At 39.1% G+C, this 13,809-nt stretch overlaps 1 protein-coding gene across 1 annotated transcript; it reads left to right on the forward strand.

The window, feature by feature from the left end:
* Positions 1-7,517: 7,517 nt before the first annotated feature.
* LOC113074671 (mast cell protease 1A-like) lies at positions 7,518-9,654 on the forward strand. Its single transcript, XM_026247539.1, has 5 exons — positions 7,518-7,604; positions 7,701-7,851; positions 8,680-8,821; positions 8,950-9,204; positions 9,308-9,654. The coding sequence occupies exons 1-5, from the start codon at positions 7,544-7,546 to the stop codon at positions 9,464-9,466; spliced, it is 768 nt and encodes a 255-aa protein (XP_026103324.1). The 5' UTR covers positions 7,518-7,543; the 3' UTR covers positions 9,467-9,654.
* Positions 9,655-13,809: the final 4,155 nt, after the last annotated feature.

Genomic DNA, 13,809 nt, shown 5'->3' on the forward strand with positions numbered 1-13,809 from the left:
TGCTGAAAAGCAAGGCTAAAACAAGACATTTGAGGGGCGATTCTGGATCGCTCGCCGGTTTCTTCCCCCCAGTGCGACACTCCACCTCTCTTTGTCTGATGAGGTCGATGTGGAGACGATTAGTAGTATGACCAGTATGAGGAGCTGTTGGAGGTGGTTACTCGCGCAGTAGATAAATGAAGAATCGATTGGCCTACCAAGAAACAGTCTGAGCCACAGAAAAGCAAGCTAGACGGATGCTTCCTGCGGCCGAGGCAACCACCTCCATCCCAGACCCTTCCATCCTTTCCCGACTCCATGAAGAGATAGCGAGATCATGTAACCTACCCTATTCCACCTGCCTCTTCGGCCCGACTCACAATACCCGGTAATGTCGCGGGGTTATAGAGCGATGCCTTCGGGTTGAGCAAACGCTTGCGAGCTATCTGTCTCCCAGTACGGCACAGTCTCTGAAGGCTCCGGCGTTGCCCACTAAGCCATTAAAACGACATCTATGCTAGTGGCTAAGAGGTTATGTGGGCAGCAGGTCCAGGCGGAGGTTGTGCCTTCAACAACCGGGCAGTCCTCCAGGCATATCAGGCTGCCTGCTTGAGAGAATGTAGACGAGGGAGAGAGGATCAAGTCTGATGAATATCGCTAAACTAAGACGGACCGCTATCTATCCCTCCACGCCACCAAAGAGATCACTCCACACGATTGGACAGTATATGGCAGCCTTGGTGGCAGCGGAGAGGCATTTGTGGCTGACCCTGTCTCAGATAAGAGAGTGGAATAGGGTCTGCCTTCCTGGTCACCCGCTTCTGTCTTCTGGCCTGTTTGGCGACACGGTCAACACTGTCTTCGACAGGTTCCAGGAGACGCGCAAGCATGTGGCGTTCCAAAGCTTTCTCCCTCGTCGCTCTCGTGGGTCATCTGGGTGGGAGATACCCATGCCACAAACCGGCTCCTCATACCGCGAGGCTCAGAAACAGAGTGTCGCCACTCGTGCTCTCCCACCTCGGGATTGAGGGTCTCAGCGATGCTCTGAGTCGGGGACTTCCGGGCCCAAATCAGATCTTTGGGCAATTATTGAAGCTAGGAAGTCCTCGACAAAGAGGTCCTGATGCCAGAGGCGCATTGACATAGAGGGCAGCCCCTACTGGGGTAGAGCGCGGTCCACCTCAGTATACGTTGCCCGTCTCACCTCCCTGTCCTCTGGAGGCCGGTCTGCCAACCCTGCCAGAGTTTCAGGGCACAGCAGTCTCCAGCGAGCGCTACTGCCAGTTATTTCTGGCTGTGAGCGTAGCGTAGCTGGGACGCTCGCCACCCCTTTGGGGGCATCTTACACCAAAGGTCAGTTTTGTGAGACTGATTCCCTTAGTACATTATTTAGCTGCATGGAAACTACTGCCAAATGTATCTCAATGGGTCCTGCGCACAGTAGAGAAAGGCTAGTGCATTCAGTTCGGCCATCCACCGCCGATATTCAATGGGGTTACACCGACAGTAGTCGGCCCCCAGCAGGCTCTGGTGATGGAACAAGAAGTGAATACCCTATTAAGGAAGGAGGCCATCAAGGTGGTCCCTCCTCTAGACAGGGAGTCCGGGTTTTGCGACCGGTATTTCATAGTTCCAAAGAAGGATGGGGGGTTACGTCCAATCTTAGACTTATGTCATCTAAACCTCTCAATATTGTCACTGAAGTTCAAAATGCTCACCGTCAAACAGGTTGTAGATCAAATCAGATCTGAGGACTGGTTTGTCACATTAGATCTCAAAGATACCTCTATGAGGAAACTGTACGCCCTGAGGTGGAAACTCTTCACCTCATGGTGCCAAGACCACCAGCTTGACCCTGTTAACTGCCCATTTGGTACAGTTCTTGAGTTTCTCCAAGCCAGGCTCTCTGCGGGGTTAACCCACTCCACCTTAAAGGTTTACGTGGCGGACATTGCTGCTTACCATTTCCCTTTCAATGGGTAGACACCCCTAAGTACACATTTCCTCTGCAGTGCGCTGAGGCCTCCAGTACTGTCCCATGTTCCCCCCTGGGAACTGGTTGTGGTTTTAGAGGCTCTTTGTAAAGCTCAAGAGAAAATCAGACCAATTGCTTGTTTGCTACGGTCCTCCTAAAAAGGGTTTTCCTGCCTCTAAGCAGACCCTAAGTCATTAGATAGTTGAGGCTATCAACGTATCCTGTGAGTATCCATGTTTTTAAATGATAGTATGCTGATTAAGTTACTGCTTTGACATGACTACTGAAACTAAGGTCTGTCTCCAGAATCACACCAAGAATCCTGACTTGATTTTTAGTTGTTTGACCCCTAGAGTGAAGGTATGCATTCACCTTGAAAACTTCATCTTTGTTTCCAAATGCAATAACTTCAGTTTTTTCCTTGTTTAACAGAAGAAAGTTCTGGCACATACAACTATTCATTTCATCAATGTATTGGCAGAGGGAGTCAATGGGGCTTTAGCCTTTAGGAGATAAGGCTAGATAAATCTGGGATATCATCAGCATAGATGTGATAGGCAATTTGGTTCATTATTTGCCTTAGTGGGAGCATATACAGGCTTAACAAGAGAGGTGCAAAAATTGACCCTTGTGGGACTCGGCATGTCATGGACGTCCACTTAGACTTATACTCTCCTAGACTCACATTATAGCCTCTCCCTTCTAAGTATGATCTGAACCATATGAGTACCATCCCAGAAAGCCCGACCCAGTTTTCCAGTCTCTCTAGCAGTATGTTATGATCGACAGTGTCAAAGGCAGCACTGAGATATAGCAATACCAGCACCAATATTTTGAGTCACAATTTAAGCGTATATCATTTATCTTAATGAGTGCTGTCTCTGTGCTGTGATCCAGTCGAAAACCAGATTGAAAATTGTCTAGGTATCCATTTGAGTTTAATTATTTGTTCAGTTGATTAAAAACAACCTTTTCTATAATTTTGCTTATAAAAGGAATATTAGATATTGGTATAAAATTGCTCAAAATTATGTTATCAAGATTGCTCTTTTTCAGGAGGGGCTTAACAACTGCAGTTCTTAAGGAGTTTGGAAATGTCCCAGAAAGAAGTGAGGCACTCACCACTTCTAAAAGATCTGCTTCTAAGCAGTTAAGCACACTTTTGAAAAAGATGTGGGAAGTGTGTCAAGATAGCAGGTTGACAATTTTAGGTGCTGCAAGTTGTCTTCCAGAATTTTGCTATCAATTGCTTAAACAATAGACATGGTATCTTGTTGATATTGTGGCCTAATCTGTCTGACCTCTGCATTACTTGAGGATGTGCTAATTGCATTCCTGATATTGATGTTCTTTTCAAAAATGAAGGATGCAAACTCATTGCATTTGCTGTATGAGAGCATTTCACTGGGATTCTGACCTGGGGGGTTTGTCAGTCAAAAGGCAAAAAGAGTATGAGTGTTATTTAAGTTACTGTTTATAAGGTTTGAGAAGAAATTCTGTCTAGCTGTGGCTAGTTGCACATTAAAAGCATGAAGGCTGTCTTTATAGATGCTATAGTGAATTTCAAGTTTTGTCTTTCCGCCACATCCGCTCGGCTTTTCTGCATTGTCTTTTCATAGTCTGAACTGCTGTTGATCTTCTCCAAACTGATTTCTGTCTGTTTGTTTTCTTACTGACTATTATTGGAGCAATATCATCAATAACATTCTTAACTTTTGAGTTGAAGGAATCAAGGAGAATATCAACAGAGTCTGCAGCAATGCTTGGTGTTAAAAGATATAGCCTCCATAAATAGCACACTTGTGTTCTCGTTAATGCATCTCCTTCTGATAGAGACTGATCTAGATTCAGTTCTAGGACAACTGTGCTGAGCTCAAAATATCAAAGAAAATACAGAAGTGATCAGATAGTGCCACTGTATGTCCTTAATATCAATGGATGAAATGTTTAGACCCCTACTGATGATTAAGTCTAGAGTGTGTCCACCTTTGTGTGTGGGTCCATTGGCTCAAATTAAAATATATAGATGTGAATCATCACCCTAACATTTTTTAATTGGATGAATTAAACTTTTGTGTGTGTGTGTGTGTGTGTGTGTGTGCAAGCTATAAGATTGTGCCCCCTGTAGGATGATGTGTGTAAATGCACCGATTTATTTATTTTTTCAGATTTTGGTGCTGATTTGAAATATGTTACAGAATCACTAGTTTTTATTTTTTTTTACATTTTGAGGTCTGTACTACATTTGTATATATGCACTACTTATGTAGGCCAAAAGGTGCAAACCCATGAATGAATGCTCCAAAATGAAGAAAACTTGAGCAGCTTTCCCTTGCTCAGGGAGTAGAGTGCAATGAACACTGTGTAGGGAGTCTAGGGACATGTCAATTGGAACAGTTATTAACAGTAGTTAATTAAAAAAATACAAAATTATAATACTTCATGTCAAAAAGCTGATGAGTCCCACTCATTTTCTATAAAGACCACAAACATAACAACTATAATGCTAAAATGCCTCATAACTGTTCTATCTAGCTTCCTCACATACATTTTTAACCATGTTGCCTCCTTTTACAGCTTCTGACACTTGTGGTTGGAGCTCATCAGCTAAATGTCATATCTATCTATAATGGCAGTGCACTTTTACCACATGGACTTCAATCTGAAACTTTAAACAGAAACCTATCTGTAGCTTTAAGCAGAAACCAATCTTGAAAAAATTGCAAGTTGCAAGGGAAGTATATAAGTAATGCATTAGACTGAATATGCAAAATACAGCTTTTCACGCTTTGACTCACACTTTCACATACTTTGAATAAAGATTGATATAAAGATAATAAGTCTCTCAATCACTCATCATTTTTTAAAACAGAGGTCTTCAACCCTGGTCCTGTGGACCCAATGTCCTGCAAATTTCCAATCTGCTTCAGGTTACCTGTGTGTGTATTTTCAAGAGATCTTGAAAGGTGTGTTTGATTAGGGTTGGAGCTAAATTCTATAGGCTCAACAAGACCTCTGTTGTTAAACGAACACTCCATTTTTTTTTTCTTTTTTTTTTTAATATATATAAATAGTCTCATTTTCCAGCTCCTCTAGAGTTAAACAGTTGAATTTTACCATTTTCGAATCTATTCGGCAGATCTCCGAGTCTGGTGATATTATGCAGCACCTGAAAATAGTTCCAGTTAGGTAACTTCCAATAGCCTATTTTCAGGCACTGCGTAATATCACTGAACCTGCTGCACCCATGGTCAGACATGGGCAGTATTTCAATGAAATGTATTTTAAATATGTATTTAATTACTTAAGTGTATTTTGTAATTTGTATTTTGCAGGTGTGGAAAAAATAAAATGTAGTTTGTAACAAAATATTTTGAGGGAGTGTATTTAAAGTATTTCAAATACTTAAATACTTAAGAAAAATCACCATAGTAAATGATTTTGCCATATTTTCGGTCCGATTTTGGCAATGGCAGTGTTCAGGTTAGATGCACGAAAATCACGTGACACCCTGTAGACCGGGCTCCCTCCAAGAAGAGAATGAGTTTTGAACACATAAGAAGAAGTGGCGCTGCTCCTCTTAAAAACGGCATTAAGGTAAAGTGTTTTGTGATGTGAAAAAATTTACAGTCTACACACACATATTGCACACTGAACGGCATTATAGAGAAAATAATTGTTCCTAATGAGATCAATGCACTGTGTTGTCATTAATAAAAGGACATCATACCTATTATGAAACCACGCCAGCGCGACTGCCGTAACTCCACTGAACGCTCCATGCTAAGCAAGCGTTCACAATATAACATCCATCTGCAGTTTTTACACTTTTTTAAATGTAATACATATGAAATATATTAATATTCAGTCGGATTTTACATAAAATAATCATCAATCCTATTGTTTTTCAATAATTGCGCACGCAGCGCAATTCTATTTCGCAATATGATGTTTTATAACAAAGTTCGAGAGGAGCAGTCACAGTTCATTAACCTGATTAACACAAGTGGAGACCAATCAGTAATCAGCTCATGACAAGGCATAAATAACAGCAGAACCTACCTCTGTTCATTGACAGTTTTCAGCATCCCTCCTCAACCCCATTTCTCACTTATAGATCCATCTACTCTTACCACAACCGGGGGAGTACTCTGGGATCGGGCCACATCCTGAGCTCGGAGCCCTCCACCCGGACAGCACGCCAAATACGCATAACCTTACTGTATTAAATATACATAGATGTGAATTTGTGAATCTACTATGGAAGTTGGAGTCTACTATGGCAGTTAAGAGTCTCGAGTGTAAAACAAACCCACACATATTATGATTAATATGATTAATCATATATATTATGATTAAAATGGAACTTTTATTTTGTGATGAAAATTCTCGGTCTGTTATTTTTTCCCCCCTGGAGTTCTAGCTTATCCCCAACATTTTCTGCAGTAATACGTTAGTTCTCCACTGATCTGAGCTAATGAGCTGATTACCTAGTGAGGTAGGGGTCCCGAGAGAATAATATATACTACCACTCTCAAAACCTATTTTAAAGGTCAGGCTATAGGCCTACTGTAGTAGGCTTAAAGGCATTCATTTAATGTACATTCAGTAAAGCAATATGGTGTGCATTTTCCTGTAGTAATTATGAAGAAGTAATTGATTTAAAGTCAATAGATTTCATTCTGGCTAAATGTTTTATTAATAGAGCTTACTCTTTGGTGTGTAGTAATTTGAATTATGGCTGTGTAAATTGCAACTGCTACTATTTCTGTTATTGACCTTTCAATAAAGTTATGCTATTAAGGGCAGCCTACCACACCATTGATGTGAACTCAGCTATACATGCCATTTACGTCAGAGGGAGCTATTTCAGGCCCTGTTGAGATTTAGAGAAATGCCCATGCTTTTTTATTTTGCTTTTTTTTTATTTTATTTAGAATTTACACATTTCTCATATTTGTGTTATTGCTACTATTTGTGTTATTGATCTTTCAGTAATAAAAAAGACATATTAAGATTATTGTGAGAGTATTTTTGTATTTTCAAAATACTAATTACTTGTATTTTATTTAAATACATTTTTCACATCAGTATTTTGTATTTTATTTTGTTACATTTCATGAGCCAGTATTTGTAGTTTGTAACAAAATAGTTTTTGATGTATTTGTGCCCACCTCTGCCCATGGTACGGCAGCAAATTTCCTTGATTATTACACCGGAATGAGAGTACTGCATAGTTCCTAGCCATATCTGCCTAGAAAATGCAACTTCTCATTTTTTCTCATGCAGTAAGAGAAAAACACAGCTAGATGTAAATACTGCTTCTTTGTGCTCAAGGTTCTGTGCACTATGTGCAATTTAATAACTTCAAATTAATCAAATGGCACAAATCTTTGTGGTTTGATAATTGAATCCTTCCAATGAATTCTCATAAAGCCACAAGTATTATCAAATATTACTAGCTGAGATAATTTTACCACAAGCTGAAAATAACAAGTTACGGGAAGCTCAGTTTCTCCACCCTCCTTTATATAATATTTCAGCTGAATATAAGGCCAGCGAGAGCGCATTGATTCACTGATTGTCTTCATGATGACCATCATCTCTCTGCTCCTGCTGGCCTCTCTACTGCCACACCTGACCTTCACTGGTGAGACTGATCAAATACAATTCTAATAGCACAAGTTTTATATAAGACAGTGAGGAGGAACTGTAACAACTAACACTATCTTTCTCTCATTCTCAGCTAGTGTGAATGTGGGTATAGTGAATGGCACGGAAGCAAAACCTCACTCCAGACCTTACATGGTGTCTGTTCAGATTGACAAGCAACACGCCTGTGGTGGATTCCTCATCTCTGAGAGATTTGTCATGACTGCTGCACATTGCCAAATAATGTAAGACAAGTAGTGACTTAGCTAATTATATATTTTAGATCATACAGTATAAGGTAACACTTTATTTCAATAGTCTTCTTTAGACATTCTACTAACTATAAGTAACTATGCAACTATCAGTCATAAGATTATTAGTAGACTGTCTGCTTCAAATCTGCTAACACTTTAGTTTGATAACAGACATTCTACTGACAATAAGTAACTTAGCAAGTATGTTAACTTGTTTTGCTACCCCAACACTAACCTAGCAATCTACAAACACTCTAATTAGAGTTAGTTGACATGTAGTTGCAAAGTTACCTAAAGATAGAAGAATGTATAAAGTAGACTTTACTGAATAAAGTCTATATTATATACAGTACAATACAATACTGCAACTTTGCTACACCAAAACGCAAAAAAAAAAAATAAAATCTGAGTATGGGTCGCCTCACTTCTACTTTATATTATTATAATACTACTATTACAAGTTAGTAATTATATTTTAGATTATATAATACATATATTAATTAATTTAAATAATATTTTTTTTTATATTTATATATAATTTTTTTTTATATATTTAGAATTATATTAATGTATTATAATTTAGGTAATAAAATATATTACAAATTAATTAATTAATTATCATTATTTACTATGCATCAATATAATAATAATAATAATAATAATAATAATAATAATAATAATATTCTAATAGGAAATTGTTATTAAGCTAAAAAAAAAAAATCATAAATAATAATTACATTTCATGAAAACGACTACAGTCCAACCAAATACTGTACTGTAAAATAAGCTATTGCTAACTAAAGCTTGTCTTTTTAACAGTTCTCCAGCTCTGACAGTTGTGCTAGGTGCACATGAGCTACATAAAAAGGGCGAGAATTTAGTCCGAATCAAAGTGGAATCATCCCATCAGCATTCGGACTATAAACCAGAAACACTTCGTAATGACCTCATGCTTTTGAAGGTAACAAACTGCACTTATTTTAGTTGACTTTCGTAAACTTGCATGCAATATAACAGCCAATCTATAGTATTATGGATGATGATCAATTCTTTATGATAGGGATGCTACCATTTTTTTTTTCTTCACAGTTAGAAAGAAATGTTCATCTTAACGACAATATCAAGCCGATATCCATACCAACAGAAGAAGGTGATATCGAAGCAGGTTCTGTTTGCAGTGTCGCAGGCTGGGGACTTTTAGAAACTAATGGCACCATAAGTGATCGCCTCATGGAGAAAAATGTGATGGTCATGGATAACAGAAAATGTGAAAGCAAATGGACGAAGACAGTCTTTTCAGCTTCCCTGATGATGTGTGTTTATGGAGATGGAGGAAGCTGTGTGGTAAAAAAACAACATTCACTAAATCTTAATGTGTGAACTGGTTTCAGTTAAATTAAAAATGATGACAGCATGTGACTGATATATTGATCTGTTTTACTAACAGGGAGATTCAGGAGGTCCTTTGGTTTGTGGAGACACTGCTTTTGGGGTCTCATCTTTTGGTGACCGTAAACTCTGTAATTCACCAGAGCTACCTGAAGTGTATACTAAGATTTCAACATATCTTCCATGGATAAAGAAAATAATTGGAAATGGCAATTAAATCTTGCAGATGAAATGGGGTGATTTGTTTTCTTTTTGTAGTCGATTTCCCAAAAAATCTTACTTCAATAAATATAATATGCATTGATATACTGTCTAAAGATTTTATTAAATCAGAAATTGTATTTTAAACCAGATATGATATATATACATTTGATTTGGTATTTGAAGACAGCCATTACAAACATAGACAGAATAATAATGAAAATAAAGGCAAAAGTACATGCCTGTTGACTGTGCAAGACTTTTTTTATTTTCTAATCAAGACAAATATACTGTTCAAACACACACATATATATATATATATATATATATGTGTGTGTGTGTGTGTGTGTGTGTGTGTGTGTGTGTGTGTGTGTGTGTGTGTGTGTGTGTGTGCGTGTGCGTGCGTGCGTGCGTGCGTGCGTGCGTGCATGTATATATATGTTATATATGTTCCTGTAGCTCAACTGGTAAAACACTGCGTTAGCAAGCAAGCACAAGGTTGGGGGTTCGATTCCCCGGGAACACATGATATGTAAAAATTGATAGCCTGAATGCACTGGATAAAAGTGTGATTTTTGCTGTCGTACGAGTTTGCATGCGATTTTTTTCAATCGCGTGGAAATCGCGTATGCTCGTATGGTCTCAGCTCGTATCATTTGCAGAGATGTATAAAGTACTAGAGACTAGGGGTGTAACGATACGCGTATTCGTATTGAACCGTTCGGTACGACGCTTTCGGTTCGGTACGCGGTACGCATTATGTATACCGAACGGTTCGTTGGAGTATTTAATTATATTTGAAAAAAAAAAAAAAAAAAGAGAGAGAGAGAAATATAATGATATGCGTTCAACAAGGTAGCCCAATAACCCAAACAACGTAACAGGCAACGCCCCTGACACTCCCGAAGAAGAAAAAAACACCATCTTATATGTTTATGTTAGGCTACTCAGCAGGCGCTCGCTCACTCAGTACGCGCTGAAGGCTCGTTGCAAAATAGCCAATGCGTTTAACAGACTAGAAATGAGAAGATCCTCCAATAACCAACAGGTCTGGTGTTTGGGTGCACTTTGGATTCCCTTTAAGCTATAATGGTGATGGCAAGAGAGTGGTGGATAAAAAAACAACGGTATGTCTTTCTCCTCCTTTCCAAAGCGCTCGGGCAGAAGCGCTCATGAGGCGTCTGTCTTTGCTAAGCAACAATGACGTGTTCTCTCCATGAGACGCGGAAATTTCAGCGAAGGATAAATGGATTTGCAAGCTCTAAAAATCGCTTGCAGTAGCTCTGCTACTAAATTTATTTCAAAATTGCAATCCATATACAACTATGATCAGCTGATCCTTCATCTTGGCTGAGCTCTCAACGTTGTTACGGGAAAGGATGAAGCTGATTGGTTGGTTCTTGTCACATGACCCGCGGTGCGCTTGCGGCATTCTGAAAAGTTGAGATGTTTTTACATTTTGCTGTATCTAAAACGTATCGAACCGAACCGAACCGTGACATCAGTGTATCGTATCGAACCGAACCGTGAATTTTGTGAACCGTTACACCCCTACTAGAGACCCAGACTTAAAGTACAAGTTCTCTATCAAAAAAGTGACTTGAGTAGAAGTTGAAGTGCTCTTTAAGCACCACACTTAAGTAGAAGTACTAAAGTATTCAACATTTTTTCTACTTAAGTATTGCAAGTAGTCTATTTTAAAATTTACTACTCAAGCACTGAAAGTAAAAGTAGAAGTATTGTGTTATGTAGCTTTTAAAGAATGTAGTCAAAAGTTTGAACATATTGTTTTTACTATTGCAAATGATTAACCTAAAGGACAATCACAAATCCTTTGACTGTAACTTCTTGTAAACAAAAAACGGTTACTAGGGTTAGTTCACCCAATTTGCAAAATGATGTCATTAATAACTTACCCTCATGTTGTTTCGAACCTGTAAGACATCAGAGGGTCAGTTAGAATTATTTCAAGCATCGAAAATACATTTTGGTCCAAAAATAGCAAAAACTACGACTTTATTCAGCATTGTCTTCTCTTCCGTGTCTGTTGTAAGACAGTTAAAAACAAAGCAGTTTGTGATATCCTGTTCGCGAACGAATCATTCGATGTAACCGGATCTTTTTGAAACAGTTCACCAAATCAAACTGAATCGTTTAAACGGTTCGCGTCTCCAATACGCATTAATCCACTTGTTTAATGCGTCTGACACTCCCTCTGAGTTAAAACAAACCAATATCCCGGAATAATTCATTTACTCAAACAGTACACTGACTGAACTGCTGTGAAGAGAGAACTGAAGATGAACACCGAGCCAAGACAGATAATGACTCGTTCACGAGTCAAGAACCGTTTCTGTCAGACGCGTCCGATTCGTGAACCGAGGAGCTGATGATACTGCGCATGTGTGATTTAGCATGAAGCAAACCGAAACACAGAGCGTCTGAACCGAACTGATTCTTTTGGTTATTGATTCTGAACTGATTCTGTGCTAATGTTATGAGCCCAGCAGGTAAACCGAAGGCTTGCAGTCAACGCCAATGACGCCACTGCGTCGAGCGCAAAAGAATCGGTGAGCTGTTTTCTTCAACTGGTTTATTGAATCGAACTGTCAGAAAGAACTAACGTTACTGGTCATCCGAGAACCGATGCAACCGGTTCTTGACTCGTGAACGAGTCATTATCTGGCTCGGCTCGGTGTTCATTTCTCTCTTCACAGCAGTTCAGTCAGCACGCGCAGTCTTTTTAATTGCTTGATTCGCTCAATGATGTGCCAGCTTCATCAAACCTGCCATCTACAGTTCTGGCAGTGGTTTGTAATGGAATGATTCATAACATTTTTATAATTATAACGAGTAACGATGCAGCACATAAAAAAAATATTGGAGTAAAAGTATTAAACTCAGCGAAAATATGTACTGAAGTAAAAGTGGAAGTAGGAGAAAAAAATAATACTCTAGTAAAGTACAGATACCGCCTTTTAGTACTTAAGTACAGTAGTGAAGTAGTTCTACTTCGTTACTATACATCTCTGATCATTTGCGATGAATTATGAGCCGAGCAGAGTGGCTTACGAGCACTTCCCGACCTCCTGATCATTTTTAAACATGTCTAAAAAGTTTGTGAGCTATTGGTTTGAATTCGTGACATGTGTGCGGTTGAACAAGCCGATTTGTTGATTTATCTGAAGTCGACCAATCACGAACTAGGAAAACCACAGAAGAAGAAAGACTAATAGACGGCAGCGCCACGGCGAATGTGGGTAACTCGCTGAACTCTAGCAGGAACAGCGAGCGCTGTATGATGTTTCTAGCAACGTGTACCATGCTTTTTAATCCTCTCTCTCTCGCTCTGTCTCACACACATGCATATGTAGTTTACAGGGACTCTCCATAAACGTAACAGTATTTTATACTGTATGTCCCCATACCTCAATCCATCACGGAAAATGCATGTTTAAAATTTCTATTAAACACCGTATAGTATTTTTAAAGCCATTTGGTTTACGAGGGCACAGGAATTGTCCTCACAAACCATGTTTACATTGTAATACCTATTTCAGATATTTATTAATCATATACAAGAACACACAAACAGGGTAACCAAACGTCCCGGTTTCCTATTGCTGAAAAATAACCTGTACGTGTAGGAAACAGTCACGGCTCGTACCAATATTTTATATGCAGTTATGAGAGAGGGAGAGCAGTTATATTAGGCGCGTTCCACTTGAAGCACCGCTGCACGCACAGAATGATCACCTGTATGACATCAAAGTTCCGCGAGAGCGATTCGAATGCATTGGATATGTGTGCTCTCTTATCGCTCTCGCGGTACTTTAATCGTACTTTAAACCTTCTGTGCGTTCGGCAGCGCTTCAAGTCGAACGCGTCTGTCAACTTCGTCCGATTGCTTCTGGAATTCGCAGGTTGTAATATCGTGTCTTTAGTAGAATCTCGAAAGAAGACTATCAAAATAAAGTGTTACCTTATACTGTATGATCTAAAATATATATAATTAGCTAAGTCACTACTTGTCTTACTTGCTTTGGCAATGTGCAGCAGTCATGACAAATCTCTCAGAGACGAGGAATCCACCACAGGTGTGATGCTCGTTAATCTGAACAGACACCATGTAAGGTCTGGAGTGATGTTTTGCTTGCCTGCGCTTATAACATCTCAAAGAGAAAGGAAAATTTTGAATTGCATCATATGAGCTCTTTAAAAATTATATAAAAAGGGTGGAAAAACTGAGGTTCCAGTTACTCGTTACTTTCAGTTTATGGTAAAAGTAGCTCAGAAAAATTACATTCAGCACCTTTAACAGTCTATGACATCTTGTGGTATTTTTTTAAACTGTAAGCA

This window comes from Carassius auratus, unplaced genomic scaffold (assembly GCF_003368295.1).
Source record: "Carassius auratus strain Wakin unplaced genomic scaffold, ASM336829v1 scaf_tig00015343, whole genome shotgun sequence".
Classification (NCBI taxonomy): Eukaryota; Metazoa; Chordata; class Actinopteri; order Cypriniformes; family Cyprinidae; genus Carassius; species Carassius auratus.